The 23,552-nt window shown below is 34.0% G+C and overlaps 1 protein-coding gene across 3 annotated transcripts in view; it reads right to left on the reverse strand.

The window, feature by feature from the left end:
* Nucleotides 1-13,906, reverse strand: part of LOC141402533 (plasma membrane ascorbate-dependent reductase CYBRD1) — a 103,796-nt gene extending 89,890 nt beyond the window's left edge. Inside the window, exons 1-2 of one of the 3 annotated variants that reach the window (XM_073984036.1) lie at nucleotides 4,199-4,232; nucleotides 3,931-4,135 (exon numbers count right to left, since the gene is read on the reverse strand). Coding sequence is in view for 1 of the 3 variants with exons in the window: in XM_073984033.1 (XP_073840134.1) it covers nucleotides 13,776-13,791 (16 nt within the window). In the remaining 2 variants the exon portion in view is untranslated. Of the gene's footprint in view, nucleotides 1-3,930; nucleotides 4,556-13,775 lie in introns of those variants that run through there. The other 2 variants (XM_073984033.1, XM_073984035.1) reach the window with 2 other exon arrangements.
* Nucleotides 13,907-23,552: the final 9,646 nt, after the last annotated feature.

Below are 23,552 nucleotides of genomic sequence, written 5' to 3' on the forward strand. Positions count from 1 at the left end.
CTTCAGATGGTCTAGCCACTTTTTCCGCTTATGTTCGCCCACTAGCCTGTTGACTTCAAGAGTAAGTTCTCTAACTCTTGGGTCTTCGGGGTTCGTACGACGAAGCTCATCACGTTCATTTGCTAGTCCCGTCGCCTCTGCTGGGAAATTTGGTCTTATTTCGGGTATTCGACCAGCAGGTATGTAGCGAGCGGCTGCTTTAGTGATGATGTCTTGGAAAGTTCTCTCAGCTACCCGAGGATCTGAGGGGGTGGGCAATTGACTGAAGCGGTGATTGGTAAATTCTCTGAAAACTTGCCAATCGGCTTTCCCATGGTTCAGGAAAGTACGGCGTTCAGAGGTTATGAAGTCGGGTGGTCTGTTTACGGAGACGATGATAGGGAGGTGGTCCGAACTAAGGGAAATGACGGATTGCCAGGATACGTCATTTATCAGACCTGGTGCCACAATGGTGATATCTGGCGAGCTGTGGCAGTTTCCTCTAATCCTCGTAGAAGCGTCTTCATTCACCGCGCAAAACGTGGAGCTGTCGATTTGCTCTGCCAGTGCTGTACCCCGCTGGTCATTACCTAGGACGGAGTGCCAAAGCTCATGATGAGCATTGAAGTCCCCTAGCACCAGACGGTTATCGCCCTCTAAAAGTAAAATGTACACATTAAGCAGCGCTACCCCCATACACTCCATGTATGGGTCACTAGAGCCAAGCTCAAGCGAGATAGGTCTGTACTGGACAGACTGGTGTATTAGGAAGGCAAGTCCTCCTCCTCCGCTTCTTGTGCGATCCTTCCGCAAAACGTTGTAACCATCACAACGTAAGCTACAGGTGGCGGTGAGCTTTGTTTCCTGGATCGCGGCGACCATGATGTTTTTCAGACTCATATAGTCCACAATTTCACTGACCTTATTGCGGAGACCGTTGCAATTGAATTGCAGGAATGATGCATTTCCGGGCCGTTGAACAACAACATGTGGTGTTAGATGCTGAATTTGTTGTTGTTGTTGGGGAGACTGCGTGGGCGTTTCGTATTCCGACGACGACGAAGAGTCAGACGACGACGTAGAAGACGCACTGAGTGATGCGCTGACGCAGCAAGCAGCAACATACCTTTCGCTGTAATCCCGGGTGCTACTAAGGCCAGAGCACCCACGAAAATGCACCCATTACATCTCACCATTGTTGACATGTGGTGGATGCGGATCTGGCAAACGGAACAGATCCATACTGGCCCGGGGTTCATTTCTATCCCGGCACGGACCAGAAGAGCCCGGAGCAGGCATTCCGGGATAAATTGCCGCTCCCATGGTGAAAAAATACACGAACACAAACACATAATTGGTATTTGGTTTCGTTGGGGGTATACAACTTTCACGTCTTCATATAGGATTTGGCCAAGGTATAAAACATTAAACAGACACAAAACATCTCTTGCAAAATTCAGCCAGTATACGTTCACGTTTGCTATGCCCCATGTAGGGATGCAAACCCGATTTAAGATTTGTTAAAGATTTTAGTCACTTTTTTCTACCAGAAGATAGAAAACTTACTTATGTAGGTTTCATTCTAACTCCCATATACCGATATTGACCAATTTTATGTTCGGTCGTTGTCATTGTAAATGATGCAACCTGATACAAACGAGTTGCAATTTTTTAACCATTCATACAAAGTGGAACTGGGGATTTTGAGATCCCTGAGCGCTGTGTAGTTGTCCTTGTGGATAATACATCCTTCTGAGCCTTCAGATTTTACATTTTATTGCTTTAGGGAATGTATCTGGTTGTCTCTGATATCTTTCAGATAAAAATATGAACATACTTGTGGGTTAAATGCCGTTATTTAAGGTCAGACTTTGCATATAGCTCGTTAAAACGGATCCTTGTAAATTTCTTTAAGTTTTTTTCACTCTAGTAATTTACAAAACTTAAAAACGCAATGGAACTGGAGACTTTAAGATGCCAGAGCGATGTAAAGTTGTCCTTGTGTACAATTTCCTCAGATTTCTCATGAAGTTAAGAGATTCGAGTCAATGGAGGCTCGATGATTGTACCAGACCCTATCACAAGGCAATTCAAAGGCTTCTGGATGTAATTTGCCTCTTGGAATTTTGTAGAATCAATAAACTTTATGAGAAATTTATATACTTTATAAAAAAATTTCGTATAGCGAAGCTCAAAAGGATATATGTACATATTACCCATAAGGACAACTTCAAATCGCTTTAGGATCTCAAAATCTTCAGTTCCGCTGTGTTTTTGGGGTTTTGTAAAGTACTAAAGTAAAAAACTCAAGGAAATTCGCAAGGGTTCGCTTTAATTAGCTATCAGCGAAGCCTGACCATAAATAACAGTAATTAACCCACAAATATGTTATTGTTTTGTCTGAAAGACATCATGGACAACCAGAGGCATTCGCTAAAGCAATAAAATGTAAACTTTTTTCAAACTCGATTACTTCATTGGAAATAACAATTCCTTCAACTGTTTACTGATACCAATGAATGTACCATCTGCCGCCTTATCAAATCTATGAATTCGTATGGCCGGTTCGAAGATCAGGTGGAATCCATTGAGATATGATCTTGCTCTTTCTGTTTTTCCAGATTCTAAATGCGTCTCTAGTAGCATAAATATATAAAAAGTTTTGAGGTATTTGAAAAATTAAGGGTAAAGATATTTATTTTCGTGGCCGATGCTGAATTCTTATCTATATTTAATTCATTGCATTTTGACGGTATTGATTTTATTTTTTTTTTTCGTATAATGCATTACTACAACCTACAAATGTCGTCCAAATTATATGAATCGAAACATTCATCTACGTACAGAATTTTGTGGCTCTATTTGAAAATTTGAACTTTCCGACAAAAATGTGGATTAGGATTAAAGTTCAAAATGTTGCGGAGGAGGTACTTGAAGGAATGGACCGACATAGTCCATTATGGAAGTTGGTCTTATTTTGGGGGTCATATCTTTGCGATAGCGCCCACTAGTTACATTAGTGGGTCATAGTATATCTTTTGGATCAGTATGCCAAGAAGCCTGGACTTGTCTACGGAAAACATAATCTCGCTGTAAACAGCATCGGTTTTGCTTTCATCGACAAAAATTACAGTCTTCCAAAACTCAAAATCCGCTTCTTCGGGTACCTGAACGAACTCCAAACTAATTTGGCGGTTTTTAGGATTTATGAATTCTTATCTATATTTAATTCATTGCATTTTGACGGTATTGATTTTATTTATTTATTTATTTATTTATTTATTTATTTATTTATTTATTTATTTATTTATTTATTTATTTATTTATTTATTTATTTATTTATTTATTTATTTATTTATTTATTTATTTATTTATTTATTTTTTTTTTGTATAATGCATTACTACAACCTACAAATGTCGTCTAAATTAGCCCATTTTAAATGTACATTTTTATATTGTTCATATTTTAAATTTATAAAAACAAACGGCAACACTTATAAAAGTATCTGAACAAATTAAGAGTCCACATAAGGGGAGAGCCAAAACAGTTCTCTTGAATAAACAGTGGTTCGTTATCTTCACAAATTATAAACAAAAAATCTCTCGATGTCAAATAAACTCTCCCCCTATCGCCGAATGTTTTGTTCAATTCGAATTTACCATAAATGTGTGTTTGTGTGTCTATCTGACACTGAGCGTTCATAAAGAATAAAATATCCAAAAATTAAAAAAAAAAAAAATATTTTAGCCATCTAGCAGCTATACTACATACTTATAAACAGCTAACGTGTATAAACAACAATATGGTATAATTTCTAGACGATAAATGTAAATATAAGTGGGTATACTACATAAACACATGTCAAACCACATATGGAAGTATGTATACAAAACACACGTTAAGATTTTTGTTTCACCGTTAAAATTAGAAGAAATTAATTTATAACTTACCTTGAAATATGGCTGCTTGTAAAGAAGAGAAAAATTAAATGTGGATTTTTATTCCTATTTTTTATAATCTTCAAAATTGTTTGAATCTGTTATTTATTTAAGAAAATAGATAATATTTTTTTATGAACTACAGAAATCAACAAGCAAGCCACTGAAGCAACAACGTCAGCTGAAATGTCTTCGTCCCAAACTGTTTTGTTCCGTTCTGTGGAGCGTTGATGATTGTTAAAATTGTTTTGGGTAGAAAATAAATAAAAGAACCCCCTACCATATGAACCGAATTCACCCACCAACACCACACAACTGTGGAATAAAAAGCGGTGAGAGTAGAGAGTGCCGCTACCGAGAACGTTATTATTACATTTGTTGTTTTGTTTTTATTTTTTTTCTTGTGTATATTTTTGATAGCTAGCTTTATTCGTTTCTTTAAGATGCTTGCCGATTTTTTTTGGCAAGAGCAGAACAAGATCCGCATTACGATGTTTTGAGAAGACTTTTCCGAAATCTCTTCACAACGATTTCTTTGTTTATTATTGCAATGTTACTATCAGGTACTATAGCTAGCAATTGCTCTCGAACGAGCGAAGTTTCTTATTCTAAGTCAGACTACTGGCTTTTTATTTTTAAGTTTAAGTATTACTCATTCAGTTTACCAGTTCGATTTTTTTTAATATCAGTAACAAAACAACATCAAATAATGCCGTGACTCAGAGTTGTGCAATATTTAACGCCTAACTGATGTGAAAGGTCAAGTCTATATTTTTGCTAGTTGTCAAATGGACAGGATGGGTGATGTAGAGGTTGAAAATACATACCAATGGAAGGTTTTGATTTTTCATTCACAGTCTCGTTTTAAAGAATTCCCATAAACCTTGTAAAAAAAGTTCATTAACATCACTCTTATCTGCACCATGCTCCGAAGGATTGCAATGTCTACATTAAAGGTTTTTGGCTGAATAATCTCATTTATGAGGATTTATTTGACGTATACACTATGGATTTAACAATTTTGACCCACTGAATTAACAAAACCCACCCAGTTATGTATATGTAAACCAATGCTTTTCAAAACGGTCAAATGTTTCCCCATCAATTCTCTTTCGGTTTTTGGTGAAACACAATTAAGTGAATGTTGTTTGAATTCTTGTCTATTTCTTTAATGGTTTCATCTAGGGAATCGTTTTTGAGGACAATTAAGTTCAAATTTAATGAAACATCGAAAGAAACTTTCAAAAATCGTGTTGTCGTAATTTCTCTTAAATCGAGAGCAGCCCTGATGTAAACGTACTAGAAGAAAAATGTGAACAAATAAAAGATATATTTGACGAGGCCCTACACTGAAAGAAAAATGTTTCATTGATTTTGAACCAACGTAGAGTTACATTGAAAAAAATAAAAATTTTCATTATATGACAATAATGAGCTTCTTCATTGTTCCAATAAAATTTCCTAATTATTCAATGATACTTCATTATTAATGCAATAAAATAGTTAGAAGTTACAATTCTATTATTTCTCCCTTAATACAATGAAGTCTTACGTTAGTTCAAAATTAATAAAAAATTTCATTGATACGAAGTAATTTTTTTCAGTGTAGACATTGCACATAACCACAGACTTGAATGGTAAAAACGAAATTGAAAATATCTTAGGAAACACAAGAGGTCCGTTCCCGTACTTTTATAGTGATAAAAGTTGCAAAAAAAGAGAATTGTTAAAGATTTCTACCACATCCATATTTGTACATAAAAACTGGAAGAAACATCTTACAACTTTCTGCGCTCGCACAAATTATTGCTGTAGATAGTTTCTAAAAAGGACGGTATTCAGCGCCACTCTTGTTAAAAGAGAAGTGATTAACTTTTCGGAATACGGGGAACGCTTTTTTTGGGAAAAAAATTTCAAAAGTGCTGAAAATTGTAGAAACCTCAGCAAACAATTTGCGTCCATGGATGCAGTTTAATCACTAGTACTAGTTCCGGGGCGCTACATTTTTTCTATGAATTCACTAATGAATTTTACAAGAGAGTTCGCGTTGGTAAGCAATGGTAATTTGTATCAATTAAAATTACTAATTATAATGCATCTCAACGATAAAAATAATCCTCCTTTTCAGGTATGTATGTACGCAGGGTGTTATTTAGTGGACCCGGGTATGAAAATTTATCATACACTTTTCGAACATTTTGATTCCAAAATATCGTATTTGATCTAGACACAGAATATCATGCTGATCAATGGACAGTGAGTGATGAAAATATTGGGTTTACAATTTTACCAATAATGACACCTCAGTACTTCAGAAGCGCATGACCAATATCTACACCTGTAATTCGTAACATTTCCATTTGAAATGGAATTATTCGAATATCAAATGGAATAATTCCAATTTCAAATGAATAATTCGAATTACAAATGGAATAATTAGAATTACAAATAGAATAATTCGAATTACTAATGGAATAATTCGAATTTCAAATGGAATAATTCGAATTACAAATGAAATGTTACAAATTACAAATAAAATTCTCGAATTACAATTAAAATAAATCGAATTACATCTGAAAATGGTGTATAAAAGGAACTGCCCACGATTTACAAATGGAATAATTCGAATTACAAGTGAAATAATTCCAATTACAAATGAAATGTTACGAATTACAAATAAAATTCCCGAGTTACAATTAAAATAATTCTAATTACATCTAAACAAGTAAAAAAGTATCAGTCGGCTTTGCCGACAAAGATATGTATACCCTCAGCCTATATGAGTCGAAACTTTCATCTACGTTCAGAATTTTGTGGCTCTTTTTGAACATTTGAACTTGCCGACAAAAATGTGGATTAGGATTCAAGTTCAAAATGTTGCGGAGAAGGTACTTGAAGGAATGGGCCGACATAGTCCATTATGGAAGTTGGTCTTATTTTGGGGGTCATATCTTTGCGATTGATATAGCGCCCTCTAGTTACATTAGTGGGTCATAGTATATCTTTTGGATCAGTATGCCAAGAAGCATGGACTTGTCTATGGAAAACATAATCTCGCTGTAAACAGCAACGGTTTTGCTTTCATCGACAAAAATTACATTCTTCCAAAACTCAAAATCCACTTCTTCGAGTACCTGAACGAACTCCAAACTAATTTGACGGTTTTTAGGATTTATGAATGGCTTGTTTAATGCAACTCTGCCATGAAGACGATAGGTCTGCACGATAACCCAAAAGTACAAACTTTTACAAAATGGTGTTCCATAGCAAACTTGTTCATGTAAAGAGAAGTGAGAAGTAGTTGCAAGAACTTGCAAGTACTTTTTACGTGCGAAGTTATCGAGCAGGCCTCACGTTTACGCAAGATTCTCCTAATGGTTTCTGTTGTACACTTTTTATACCCTCAGTGTTTAGGCTAGAAAGGGTATATATATGAGGAAAAGACAAAATTTTTTAGTTTTCCATCGAAAAAAAAATGATTTTTTTAAGCTACATGAATGATTTTTGGTACATGGATTGAGAAAAATATTCCCATTCTCAAATCTGTTCCAGATATTAATTTAGGTTATTTTGCGCGCAAAAGTTATGGCGGCTTTAATTCTGATAATAAGAAACAAATCTTTAAAAACGCTTCTCATTATATCCCAGATATGCCGAGGCAAACTACTGAAGCAATAGTTTTTTTAAAATAGCATTATTCTGACTGATAATATCGACGCCTCCAAACACAATCCGAACAGAAGTTATAAACAAATATTTACTTAGCATAGTAATGCAAGTCAAAGAAATTTCCAAACTTTTAGAGCTTGTCCTGCAAAACTCGCTTTTCAGAATTAGCAAACTATTATTTGGAGGTGTCGAACGTCCTTTAACTTAAATTCTGTCTAATTTTGGTAATGATCGGTCAATCCGAACAGAAGTTATAAACAAATATTGACTTAGCATAGTACTGAAGTTCAAAAAAATTTCCAAACTTTGAGAGCTTCTCCTGCAAAACTCACTTTTTAGACTTAGCATACTATTATTTGGAGGTGTCGATATTACAAAACTGAAGAAAAAATTAAAAAAAAAATATTTTCCAACTTGGAAAAATATTCCCTAGAATGTAATACACAACTCTTCAGAACATGCCATTGTTGTAAAATGCCTCTATCGCGTTGTTTTCACTACATTTTTCAACGACGATTTAATAAAAATGTCAATAATGTAGTGAAATCAGTGTTGCCGAATTTGCTGATTTATCGTCATTTTGACGATTTTTTGGCCCAAAATTGAAAAATGACGATTTGACGATTTTATGGTCCAAAATGACGATTTTTCACCTAAGCCAGAAATGCTTGAAATAAAAGACGATAACTAGGTACATTTTGACCAAAGTTTCACGAAAGATTTTAAGGAAAGCAATGTTCCAAACTCGATGTTTGAGCTTTTTAATGTTTTATAGCAATTTCCAAACGGATTGGCTATATTTAGGCACATATCTGGCATATCTAGGCACAGGTATTTCATAGTTTATGCCCCACATTCAAATTACATGAGCTGAAAATTTTCGTTTAGTTTTGGTAATAGTTGAAAATCTTCCTTAAAAAGTTTTCGAGATAAAATATTACTTATATATATTTTGTTATAAAAATATGGGTCCAGCCTTATTAACTTCCTACAAATGCCCTCTTTAAGTTGTCAGCCAGTTTTGAATGAAAATTTTTTATCGATTTTCGACTGACAAATATGGAAAGTTACACTGTCAAGCAAGCCATATTTGAGCTAAGCTACCATTTAAAATGGCAATGTGTATCCAGCTTTACCATACTGCATTGCTTCAAACTCGATAACCATAGGAAAACTATCATCTTCTGAAAGCTGTTTTTATAGCAGTATTTAAGTGATATTGGGTTAGATTTATTGCTGTGGATTGTATATCTTATGTTGTCAGTCTCATTCACAAAAATAGCAGCGAAAAATCGCATTAAACGGTAACCAAACCGAGTTTTGGACCATGTTGACGATTTTTTGACGATTTTTCAAATATTGTTGACGATTTGACGATTTTTTTGACGATTTCTGATCAAAAACTGTCGGCAACGCTGAGTGAAATCCGAAATGCGAGAATAAACCGTTGGTGTGAATTGTGTTTGAAATACGTTTTGTAAAAGATATGATGCAAAATACCGCGGAAACAACATGAAGTAAGCATTTTAGAGTTTCAGAATGTTCCAAAGAATTGTTGAGAACTTTATTTGGAGGATTTTTGCAAAAGGTTAATTGGTTTAACTCCCAATAGTTTAGCCAATACTGGCCAGAATTTCAGCAATTGTGTAAAATTTTCTATATTTTATACATTTTGATGCCCTAGGTGGAGTTTCTCGTATGTGGTTTCTTCAAGAGATAAGTTCTACTAGTTTAGGGCTACAATATTGCCAAAGACAGCAAGGCCAAATTCCTATTCGTTTCTGAGATAAAGGCCTGATAAATGCAAAAAAGTGAAGATTTAGCCCGGTTTAGATGAGGCCATAAAATCCGAACTGAATCTAACAGGACAAAACCCAACTAGGGTTTTTGTAGTCTAACCCCCTGTTTTTGTAACTATTTTTTGTTCGTTCGTCTATATTCGTAATAATTTGGGCATCCATAGCGCAGCCCCTAGATGACATACAGACCTAATTCTTCGGAGACACGTTCTATATATAGTTAAGAATTCCTCATTCAAAAATCAGCGTTCCACATTTGCGCTAAGGCGAGTAAATCGATCTACAAAATTTGACAATTCGTGTGAGAACAATAAAATTTGTTACAAAAACAGGGGGTAAATATGTACTTTCAAAAAATCCATGCTAGAAGTTGTTTGCATTTTCAGTGTTGCATAGTGTTACACTAGACAAAACTTATCAAAGTACGCTTTGTTCGTCGTTGTGTTCTGTAGCTGCTCACAAAATTTATTAGAAAATTTAACGAAAAATAAACACTGGAACCTAAAAATAATAGGTGTGCTACATGTAGTACGCTCGGCATATCTGGGATATTGAGAAGTATTGTTAATTAATGACTTCCAACGTACAATATGATTACTGAGGTTCCATAACTTTAGTAAAAAATTTGTAAATTTTCGCGGAAAATAAGAAAGAATTACAAAAAATTGGTAGTTTGCAACTTATTTTAATAAAATTCAAGCTATTTATGCATCCTAAAAATATTTAAAAATATGTACGTAATCTAAACATCGCGAAGATTCAAATAAAACCAAAACTTTACAAATCTGTTCAGCGGTTCGCATATTATGACAAAAACAAAAAATATATTGAGCAAATTTAATATAAAATTTTGTAAGAAAAAATATTTTTTCAAAATTTTTTTTTTTTTGAGTTATTTGAAGAAAATGTGGGAAAAAAAATAGGTCGGAGCTATTCATCTATTTTAGGTAAAATTCAAGCGAAAACGCACATTTATTATAGTAATCACTTCCCGAATACACAGTTACATCTTGCGGAAGTTATGGAAGGCTTTCAAATAAATTTTGGGGTCCTTTAAATGGAGAATAATAATATACATTTTGAAATGCGTGTAAATCGTGAAATCCACATAATCGCTTGATGCGCATGCGGTTTCCCGATACAACGAATTTTTTCTTTTCATTTGTATGCATTTACCAAGATTTACTTTGACGGCGGCGATGTAGCATCGTCTAGAGTTTAGTGTGCAAAAAACTGTATAACGCTTATAATTTGCACAAACTACATACATCCAGTTTTTATGCGCATCCGATTTCACTATCAACCGTGAATCTAAACCTGTTTCAATAACATCCATCAAGAATCGTGGATGTAGCATCACACAGTATTTTTGGGATAAATCGCACTAAATTTTGGCCTTTGGCAGTAGATTACAGTGATGCTGTGTGGGCTACATAGTCATCATACATATCAAATTATGCGTAATCGCGAGTACTTTAATCCTATGATTGTTTTTTTTGGAATTCCCGAGTTCGCCTCCAAGTTATATAAAAAATACAAAAAACAACTAAAATGTGGCTTCAAAATGTCAGCATACGTAAAAGGTGGTTGCAGTGGATTTTTGAAAAGTGATACTTTAGAGGTGTAATCTTCATTTTGTATTCTTCTACTTTTACTTTGGACAGATTTCCGCAATTTTAATGGTTAAACCAGCAACTTAAAAAACCTCGCTAGCTTCAACGTGTTTTTGCCAATGTTTATTCATTTACGCGGTCATAACTTCCACGCAAAGAAAATTATTTTGTTAATGTTTGAGCTTTGTTCAAAAGCACTTATTTTTTTTTATTTTATTTTATTTATTTACAATCTGTCCGAGGACAATAAGTAAATGATATGATATATTTACAATGACAGACGTTATGTACTTCACTAAGTTACACAACTTAAAACATAAGCGATATAAGCTAGATTATTTAAAATATTTAAAATGCAATATATAACCTAATTTTAATTTCGAAAAGGTAAATCTAATACATGAGTTCTACAAAGTCTTTTAATTTCATTTGTACTATCTAGTAATAATATAGCTTCAGGATTTACATGATTGCTTAAGCGCTCCAAATATCTTTCACTCGCAAGTTTTATTTCCTCTTTTACCGATGTAATTTTAAGATCTGTTCTTATGGAATTGTTTCTTATAAACCAAGGAGCATTTGTTATTAATCTTAACATTTTTGATTCGAATCTTTCAAGTACATCTATATTAGAATTACTGGCAGTTCCCCATAGCTGAATTCCATAAGACCAAACAGGCTTTAACATAGCTTTATAAAGTCTTAGTTTATTATTTAGATTAAATTTAGATCTTGGACCCAATAACCAATATAGCTTTTTTGCTTTGATGTTGAAAAGCACTTAATTTGATCCAGTAATAGTCATAGTTACTGGTAAACTACAATAGTTCGCGTATTATAATAGTGCAAACCATGGCTTCATGGAAACTATTTTTTTTGTCCTTTACTCATATACACTTTAATACGAAAAATATCTGTCTGGCTGGTGTGCACGATGACTCTCGAACGGATCAACGGACTCGAACCAAATATTGGGTATCGTAATATGTTGTCCAAACTTAGTTTAAATTCGAAGATGGGCCATATCGGTCCACTCCTTCTGGTACCTCCCCCAAAATAGTTCAAAATTTTTCTGCAAAATGGTGTGAACGATAACTTTCGAAGGGAGCATTCAATCTCTGCACATCGTATTATTCCTTCCAGATATAGATCGGGTTCAAATATGAACTATATCGGTCCACTCCTTCTGGTACTTCCACACAAAATTCGGATAAAGTGAAGTTTAAGAGCTCCTCTCGGATGGTTTTGATTTTTTTTCAGTAAGTTGTCCTTGCGGCTCCCTTTACGACGATACAATTCTTTTTGCGCAAGTCCACACTTCCTGAGATATTGGCCTAAAAGCTCCAAGAAACCCTGACGGCACCAATCAAAATGGCAAATCCGCAAGATAATTCTCGCATGGAGTTTCTGATTTGTGCAGGCTTTGCACATCGTATTATTTCATCCAGTAATGTATGGGATTGAAATATAGGATATATCAATCCACTCCTTCGCGTACCTCCCACACCAAATTGGAATAAAGTGAAGTTTAAGAGCTCCTCTCGAATCATTTTATTTCTTTTTCAGTAGGTTGATCTAGCGACCTCATTTACAACGCTACATTTTTTCCGGAGTAAATCAATACTTCTTGAGATAATGACCCAAAAGCTCCAAAAACCTGCCGGCACATAATAAAATGGAAATTGTGCATAACTCTAAAACTTTTTCAAAAATTTCTTTCAAACTAAGTTTAACGTAATTTAATATTTCGGCCCTTAAAGAAGAAGTTTGGTTACTACAGATGTTTGGAGTATGTCAGTGATTTGGTGCCCCACATAACGGCGTCCCATAGTCTTAATTCGAAAAAATTGATCTCTCAACTGGCAAACTTATGCGGAATGCTTAAAAAACAACAGCTGCAATATTTTTTCTTGAAATTTCAAAATAAGAATAACTCTTAACTGTTATAAAATATGCCAACTGGTGCTTTAAGCTTATGAATATTTTGAAAGTAAAACGCTGTTTGCATTAGAACATTTTGTCGGGTTAGCCTTTTTTATGACGTATACGCAATGGAATTGATATTTGTAATCCAGTGGATTCATAAAACCAGTTATATGCAAACGTACATTAATAGTACCCTTAAATCTTTAACAAAATGGGTCATCTAAGGGGTAGTTTACACTATATGTAAATGTCATATGACATGAAATTTTCCATCGTTATATATTCGCTAATATGTGTAATATTGGAGATTTTCCTTACGCCATTTACTCGGTGCGTCCACACCAGCAAAAATGTAAACAAACGACGTCTCCACATTGCCTCCGTGGGTAAATATGGAATGTTTTTATTTCGTGTCATATGACATTGATAGATAGTGTAAACTACCTCTAAGTTGTAAATTCCTTTCAAAATCTGTCAAAATTCACATTTGTTCAAAATGCTTGTTTAGGAGGCAGTTTAAATTAGGTTTTATTTTATTTAAATAGACAACAAATCTACATCTTCAGCATTCGCAAATTCGACCTGTATATCAATAGAGATTGTTTTGATATACAAATATGTAGGTTGGACAATCCGGAAACAAATTATAACAAACATTGCAAAACTTCTCACTGTATTAATTGTTCAATCAACACATCGCATACATATTCTCTAATTTATATACCTACATACATAAGAAGAATATTAAACACATTCATCACTGTGTCTGTATTTGTCCATATGTCGACTAGATTTAACCAACAATTCATATCAAAAATAAATCTAAATGGTTCTTAAAGCAGATACTTACTAAAAATTGGTAACATTTTGCACAAATTGTTGTTGTTTAATTTTTAAATGTTGTATATAGTAGTGTTATTTAATTTTGCGACTTATCTCCTATGAAGATTGATGATGCTTTTCGGCACAATATCTACACTTAACTGGAATAAAACTCCAAAAAAATTCATTCATAGAAATGTAAACGTCACATCTGGAAGTTGGCCACAGCAACAGATAAAACCGAGAATATCTCTCATTCGCCTCGCTCTTTAAAAAACACATACACAAATATACTCTCATTAGTCCTTGTTAGTAATGTCAACCCTATGAAAGGATATAAAAACGCTAATGTCGCGTTGCATGGTAATTCATAAGCTGGGTACACATTAGGGATGTCTTTTTACTTACTAAATGTTGCTGAATCATTTTTATACAACTGTCAAAATCTGCAAGATTAGTAATAATTATTACTAATTATCACGTAAAAAGACACAGCTATTGTCAGTTTTGAATGTTGATATTTCGCAATTATCGATAACTGCCAAGATCTATTTAACAGGTCACGTAAGTAGCACAACAACAACTCTATTTTGGCCGAAAATTCTTCAATATGTCAAAATGTTTGTTTACGTTTTCATACAATTTATTCACAATAACAAACTATTTGACAGATTGAAACCAATCAGCTGGCCGTTTTACGCCACCTTTTAATTTCATCATGATAACTGTCAAACCGTCCAGCAACCACAAAACATTTTGCGATTGCATGATGAATGACAAAAATGAACGGCCACACTAGCAAGCAACAACAAAGCTGCCATTCAAAACTGACAATGTGTAAAAGCAGTATTTTATGGTAGCAGATTTCGAAGTTTCAAATTCCATGAGTAGACCCTATTACATTTTGAAAACTAAATTTACAAAAAAAAGTAAGAATACAGCTGATTGTCACTTCTACCTTATATTATTATGCCTTGGTTTATACTAGCGCGTACTAGGGTCACTCAAAAAACTTCTGGCCTAGGCAACTTGCAGTGTCGCCAGGTGTCATTTGCAATTTTTTTGGAAAGTTTGACAGGTTTTAGCGTAAGCGTAATCAGGTCAGTTTGACATATCGTCGGTGTCATGCTTAAGTGTTCCATACGCCATTTGCCTGATTCGAGAAAAACTCAAGTTAATGTTTAAGGCCATACAGGATAAAAATGGTGCAATAATCCAACACTTTAAGAGCTCAGTTCTACTTAACTAAACTCATAGAATATGTCAGTAGTTTATTTTAGTCAGATATCTGTGATAGTCTAGAAGTTATGGCAAATTTTTATAATTGCAAAAAGTTGCTGAATTGTTCCATGGAATCTTTTTTTCATGTTTTTGGCAGTTTGTGTCACATGGAACACGTTTTGTCACATTTCAACCAAAACACTTTTTATCAATCGTGTTCCACCTCCCTTATATGAAGTGCTACTGTGGAGTTTAAAAATCAGGACTTTAAATGAAACATTTATTTTTCTCATATAAATACAATAAGGACCATTATTATAGGTTTATTAAAACATTTATTTAAGGGATTTCCCCCCACTTATCACTATTTTTGTGGTAAAAATTTCGATCGGCCAAAACGGATTGATATTTTGCATTTCTAAGGTAACATAAAACATTTAAACGCGATTTTCTTATAATACCATTTTTGTAGTCGGTTAGCTTCAAGTCGAATGGACGTTTTTGTGTATATTTTTGTGGACTTTCATCAAAATTTTGTCTTTAAACTATGGATTTTTTGTTTAAACGATTGATACATTCTCGTTTTCATATAACAATACAATATTCAACAATATTTGGATTTAGAAACTATTATTCTACAGTTTTTAAACCAAGTCCTTTAAAACAATTTGTTCCATACGCCACACTTTTCCGTAACTTGGCAAAAATGGACAATTTTTTGTTCCAAACGCCATTATTTTTGGTGCGGAACCATTCGTTTTTGTCTCTTTTTGTTCCATACGCCAAACGACATGGATATGGAACTAAAAAGTTCAAAGTTGTTTTGTTCCATACGCAAGGCTTTATGGATATGGAACAAAACGACAAATTTTTTGGATCACAAAGCGGATATGGAACATACTGGCATCTGAAGATCTTAGAAACTATAAGAGATATAGAAAAACCGACCAAAAAATCTGAAAGAGCATGGTTCAAAACCTTGTAAGGTAACTGTAACTCAAAATGTCAAAAATGGCGTATGGAACACTTAAGCATGACACCGACGATATGACCATTAGGGCTATAACATGGTGGAATAATAAGGTGTAAAGCCAAAAACAGCTGATCTTCATACCAGTTGTGAATAAAATCACATACAAAATGTAAACAATCAATTCACAGTAATGCATTATAGTGAGCAAATTTGACGTTTGACATGATTTGATGTGACACCTTCTTATTCCACCATGGGCTATAACCAAAAAAATATACCACGCCAGTACGATGTGCGGAATATTGTCCTGATAACGAAAACGCGTGTTTAGTTCGATTCCGTGAAAAAAGTTTCCGCACCGATTGCGATTACTAAATCCCTTTTGATATTTTTTCTATTTAAAAATCTAAATTTACTTTGTTTGAATAACTTTCGCGAATTTGTTGCAAATGACCACATATTCTCTAGTTCGATAGGTACAATAAATATAAACAATATTGTCAAAGGTGCATTAAGTGCTCTGAAATATCGCGATTTGATAACAAATTGATAACTTCAATGCATTTGGTGAGGAAAATCGAAAGAAAAAATGACATCGTATTTCATAGTATTTTTTACGCAAAATTGGTCAATTGCTCAAAATAAATGTGAATAAAAACGATCGCGGTTCTTCAAACAACATTTATAAGATCGCGACAGACGAATCTTGGACCTATGCTTAGGATCCCGAAACAAAAAATTAATCGACCGTTTGGGTCTTCGAAAGCGAGCCAAATCCAACGAAAGTTGTTCATGGAAGAAGACCTTCGAAGCAAATTGTCGCATGTTTCTTCGGCAAAACTGACCGTGTGGCGACTATACGGCTACACTACAATTTGTTTGCCTGAAGTCTCCTGAGGAATTTGAAAAACGAACAAGAGAAAACGAATCGTTCTGCATCATGACAATGCGAGCTCTCACACATCGATTCAAACCAGCGCATGTTTGACCGGACAAAATATGGAATTGATGGGTCATGCGCCGTACAGCCCTGACTGGGGATCCAATGACTTCATTTTATTGCAGCACATTAATAAAACAGACCGAATTCAAATTCGTTCCAATTGCTACCAAACTTATATTGTTGTAGAAAAAAAATTATTTGATTGAAAACACAATGACTCAAATATTTTTCAAAAAACAAGAACAGAAAAGAAGAAGTAAGTCGAACGAATTTGTATTCGAATCGTCTTAGTGAAACAGGCCATAAATATTTTTCAAACACAGAAATTTGGTGGTAGGTCGAACAAATACTTAGCATTAGAACTTTTGTACACATATATGGTATGTATTTTCCAAATCCAATGACAAACAAACCCAATTCCAAAATTCAGAACTTTAAATACAATTCCCAATACAAAATTTAGTTTCATTTTGCACCTTTCTTAGTATTATAGAACGTTTTTCCAAAACCGGCTCCATATCTCAACTCCACACACCAACAGTCTTGGGAATTAAGCTGAAAACACATTCAGCGTTTAAGAAAGTTTTGCATCATTTCTGGTAGATGACTAAAGAAAAATTTAAACTTGGTAGCACTTTGTCTTTTTGTCATCTACGATAAACGACACAAAATTTGACTCAAACGTTGGATGTGTTTACAGCTTTTCACTTCTATTCCTACACCCAACACCATATTTAGTACCTTTTAGTATTTTTTGTACCATTACCTCCATATTTCGAACCTACATTCCAAGAGCGACCTGCATACTAAATTTCAGAATTACAACTCTATACCTGCACCCTATACGAAATTTAGTAGCATTTAGTACTTTTCGTATACTCAACCTAATACACCAACAATGACCCCTATACATACAACCAATACCAAATTGAGTACCATTTAGTACTTTTTGTATACTTATGGTTCGTATTTCCATAACCAACTGCATTACTCAACCCTATACACCAACAATGACCCAACCAGTATCAAATATAGTACCATTTAGTACTTTTCATACGCATAAAAACGAAACATCAAAATTCCAATCCTACACTTCAGCAGTAATCTTAATTCCAATTTCCATGATTCTAGCTCTATCCGTTCGCTCAAATCCATTCTGTATTTCTTCGTACATATAAGTGCGAATCTCCAAAATCATCACCATCATCCAACAGCATTTTCCATCAATTCCAATTCCAAATTTCAGGATTCCAGTTCAGTACGAATTTCCAAAACAACCTCCATATCTCAATTCTACACTCCAACAGTAAGCTTAGTTCAAAATTTTAAGATTCCAACTCTATCGGCTCATCCAAATCCAAATTGCACCAAATTTAGTACAGTAGTTTCTGGTTACCTGCATCATTCATAGCTGCATTTTGGCGTTACCTGACCAAAAATCTGTTTATAGCCAACTATTCTCTAGTTTCCTTTCAAGATATTATGTTTTAATGCACATTCAATAGCTGCATTTTCGGCATAGCTGCATCAAAATTTTGGTGATTTTACTTCAATTTGGTTGTAAAATTTACATATATCTGCACAAGATAAAATTTTAAAATTTTTGCGAACTCAAAACAAGGATAAAATTCAACCTCTCTGATTTTGTATTGATAAGAAGTGCGCAAAACAAATACAACACAAGAAAAGATAATGAATTGTAAAAAATTGTAACGTTTTCTCTCCCGAAATTGAAATGTCTCTCACATTAGTATTTCAACATTGCTTATAGCTGCACATCATATGCACGTAAGTAATATTGAAGATATCGGTTTCGTTGGGCAGGTAAGCGAATTTAAGCTTCGTGCATTTTGGGGATTGCTGCACAAGAAGTCGTGCACTTTTTGATTGTGCAGGTAAGCAAAAAATACTGTACCACCATTTAAAACGTATATGTAAGTACGAATTTCCAAAACTATCTCCATACATAAATGCTACACTCCAACAGTAATCTTATTTCAAAATGACAGGATTCCAGTTCCATCCATGCACACAAATCCATACAGTACCAAATTTAGTACCATTTAATACACATAAGTACAATTTTCCAAAACTACTTCCATATCTCAATTCTACACTCCAACAGTAAAGGCCAGCGTACATAAGCTGCCTCGCCTGCTTACCATGCTTGCTTCTGATAAAAGAATAAAAAAGAAAAGGGCAACCAAGTCCGAAATTTGCTCGGCCCTCTTTATTATTTTATTTTTATTATGTCAGAAATGAAGTAGGAAAGCAAGGCAACCAGGCGAGGCAGCTTATGTACCCAGGCCTTAAGACCAATTCCAAATCAATTCCAGCTTTGCCAGTGCATCCAAATCCAAATTATACCATTTAGTACTTTTCGTACACATAAGTAAGATTTTGTGGATATGGAGGTATATCCCAATCCTGAATTCCAACAATAAGTCTAGTTCCAAATTTCAGGATCACATCTCTATCAGTTCACCCAAATCCCAATTGTACCAAATTGAGTACCATTTAGTACTTTTCGTAACAATTTTTAAAACCACCTTCTTGTATTAATCCCACTTCTCAACAACGATTTCAATTTTTTAGCTCTCTCCGTTAAAATAACACCAAAAAGTACCAAATTTTGTACTTTTCGTACATTTCTAGTTCGAATTTCAAAAACTCTTTACTATCCTACTCTTAATCACTGACCCTCATTCCAAATTTCAGAATTCTAGCCCTATCGGGTTCACCAAATACAAATGGTACCATATTTAGTACTTTTCGTTCCGTTCTACATCGATGACCCAAAAATGTGTACAAACTTTTACAAAATGCTGTTCGATAACAAATATGTTCAGTAAAAGAGAACTGAAGGCCTGGGTACATAAGCTGCCTCGCCTGGTTGCCTTGCTTTCCTGCTTAATTTCTGACATAATAAAAATAAAAGAATAAAGAAGGCCGAGCATACTTCGAACTGGGTTGCCCTTTTCTTTTTTATTCTTTTATCAGAAGCAAGCAAGGCAACCAGGCGAGGCAGCTTATGTATCCAGGCCTTTAGAAGGATTTGCGAGAACAAGTACTTTTTCTTGCGGAGTTATCCAATAGACCTAGAGAGTCAATCACTTTACTCTTTTATTAATATAGATGTCAGAAATGAAGCGGAGCAGGAAAGACAACCGGCGAGGGTTCTTATGTGGGCAGATATACTGATCTTCATCCGAAATAAGAATCTTACACCACACAATGCCCGCAAAAATACGACATTGCCTGAAAAAACCCGCCCCAAAAAATAATTGGAGTGCTTCTATGAATCTTGTCGAAGGGAGTAGTATTGTTTGGGCTTGAATACCAACAATGGGTGCGGAAACTTTTGTTTTTATAAAAGCAGACATGATCAAGACATTGTTAAAAATGTTTCTAAAAACTATTTTCAAAGAAAAGTGCAAAAACCTTTGTTCTATGCCGTTAAAGACTAGTCTAATATGGGGCAAGTCTGGCTGATACAGCACTTTCCATATTTCATTAAATTGTTTGTACATACTCTAGACATAACCCTAAATGATTTTTTAGAGTAATTTGTTGGATAATAGCTACAAAAACTAGAAATTTCTAGCCAAATTGCCTACAAAGGGATATTAACTACAATCATGCCAAAATTGCGTCAGGAACATCATTTTTTCTATCGGAATCAATGACAAAGCTACTGAAAACGATAGGGAACCAATTATTCCACCATCCTGATTACTAAAATAGCGTAGAAAGCGAAAAATTTGGAAATTATTGATCGATCATTTTTAATGCTCACTTCAAAAATGTCCATTTTTTGTTTTCCGCAAGATTTTAGTATAACGGTACTGTAAATGGAATTTTGTATGCCATCTTAAAGACAACTTTTCAGCATACAAAATTGTTTTTTGAATTGTTAAAAAATCTCAACTCGTTTCCAAGTTATTAACGTTTACATTTTTTATTTCAGGTTGCATCATTTTCAGTGACAGTCACTGTATATACATTAGGGTTATGACTTTTTGAAATTTTTTCTCAAAAATGATTTCCTGTAGCAGGGATGAATGAACTTTTGCCTAATAATCAATACGCTATCGTTTATTTCATTGAAACATAAAAAAGTTCACGCACAAATCGATTTTAAAAATATAAATTTTTGAAAAAATGTATGAAATGAAAAAAAAAATTCAAAAATTATTTTTTGTTGCCCGAATGAATAAATATAAGCCTACTAACAACTATAATAATATTTATTTCATTCAAATATTGAAAAAGGTCATGCACAAACCACTTTGAAAAAATCTTAAATTTTTGTTTTTTTGTTAAAAAATTATATCTTTAAATAAAAGAGTTTACGACATTTTTACGATTCTCAGAATTGAAGAAAATTAGTGAGAAATAAATGTTATGTCAGTTTAATTATCTCATGTGACTCTAAAGTTTATTTTCAATTGTATATCTGATTACAGTGACTTCAAAAAATTTTCCATAATTTTGATAAATTCAAATTTTAAAATCATTTTGTGCGTGAGGTTTTTTTCACCGAATCACCTTATAAATATGATTTTATGTAATATTATGCAAAACTCATCACGCCATGATACAGGGATATGAGGTTTTAAAAAAGCCATAACCCTAATATACATACATATTCTCCATACCATGGTACAATCACGAACCATGCTCCGTACTATGTTGGAGGGCATGGTAGAACAAACCAGGTAAAGTAAATACTACAACAAATACAACTCAACAACAACCACATAGACATTTGTTTTTGTTTGTAATGTTACTGTCATCGGTAAATGTAAAGAAAACAAGGAAATGTCTATAAATTATTGGAATTAAAAAAACTAATATTTTTTCACATTTGATGGAATATTTTAAAAAACATGATTGAAAACTCGTTAGATTTTCAATTTGAATGTTTCCATGTCATTCCACTAAATGCATAATTTCTCGCAGAAAGTAGAATTCTTGCAAAAATGTTTGGGGTCGCTGGTAATTCATCGAAAAAGGAGAAGCTGTTTCAATCTTTTGTTTTTAAAATCAAAATAGCACACGTTTATTAGGGATTTATTTTTTTCAAGTTTAACAAAATACCACACATATTAACAAATATTGTACCGCCTCTATAAGTAGTGTTTTAGTGTGCGGTACGTCGTTCGGACTTAGAGGAGGTTACATGTCAATTATATGAAGAAGTCTTTATGGGAAATAGTTATTTTTCTGATGAATATTTTTTTTCTTCAAAAAATATATATCACTTATATACATCGAACATTGAAATAAATATATGAAATGTCCCAGCAAAATGTTTGCCTCCAAAGATGCAGTTAAATTATATGTACAAGTAATCTGGAAGTGCATCCAATTATGCATTTTCACTCATGATTTTTACAAGAGCGTGACTACTGAAAGATGCACTCCAAAGCACTGCATTTTAACCAACCCTTTGGCACTGCATTTTAACTGACCCTTGGCACTGCATTTTAACTGCAAATGGATGTGATTCTTTGGATTGCATCCAAAAGCGGTTAAAATGTGAGGAATGGAGTGCCTTTTTCATGACTCCGTTTGAACTGCATCAAAACATGCCGTGATAGAAGTAGTCTACATTGCACTGCTTCCAATTTATTTTGCTGGGGTCGTATGGAATTTGCCACTAACATTACAGCCCAGTTCAGTCAGCTGGATATTGCTGTTACCTTTTCTTGTTCTACCATGTTGGACGGTAAAAAACCTGCACAGAAAGTGACAGGAATGACGTCAATTCTAGCAAAACTGCCAAAATCAATATGTCGATGGTCAGACTAGCACGGTTTCAACATGGCGACGTCAAGTTTATAGGCGAGGGATTTGAAGTAGTGAAACCCATGTACATGGTTTTCTGTGTTTGTTGTGTTGCCTCTTCTCGTTCTTCGTTGCAAGATTTTTTTCTTTAATTTTCTTTCATTTTTATTTTCTCAAGCAAATGTTAACAACAAAACAAACATAAATATATTTAATAAAAAACATTTAATTAATGAAATAGTGGAAATTTAACTATTAATATTAATTTAATTATTAATGTTAATTATTTTGTGTTGTTTTTTGGTTTATTTATGTCTTTTTTTTTGTTTTTATTGGTATGAGAAACACAACAAACGCGAATGGTAAAATAAAGAGGACACGCAAAGATCTTAAATTTCACGTTAACGTGTGTGGACATTAACGAAATTTGAAAAGAAACTTTTAGGAAATTGGTTTCATGAAACCTTGCTAGTCTGACCATCGACTATCAGCCTATTTGATGGCATTGAAACATGTTGAATCTTTTGTGTTGACAGCACTAGTCCTTATCTCTCTCTCAACCCCTCCTTAACCAAGCTCTCATTCTATTCTATCTCTCGCTCTCCCTGTGTTTTTATGTAGGAAGCAACAAGTTTTCAAGGTCACCACCCACATTATTTAAGGGTGTTTCGTTATCTGGAAGAACACTGGTGTATTTCATACAAGTGGTTGAATGCTATACAATAATGCGTGAAATAGTAGCATCTGCCAGATAACGTTATTTATGCCAAATATGCTATTTTTACATTTGCATTTAAAACATTTGTTTTGGGAGTTTACGTCATTTATTTGACAGATATTTTATGGAATTGGCAACTTAAATGACGCATGTTTTATAA

The sequence above is a fragment of the Musca autumnalis genome, unplaced genomic scaffold, assembly GCF_047663935.1.
Source record: "Musca autumnalis isolate F117 unplaced genomic scaffold, ASM4766393v1 scaffold_4, whole genome shotgun sequence".
NCBI classification, from domain to species: Eukaryota; Metazoa; Arthropoda; class Insecta; order Diptera; family Muscidae; genus Musca; species Musca autumnalis.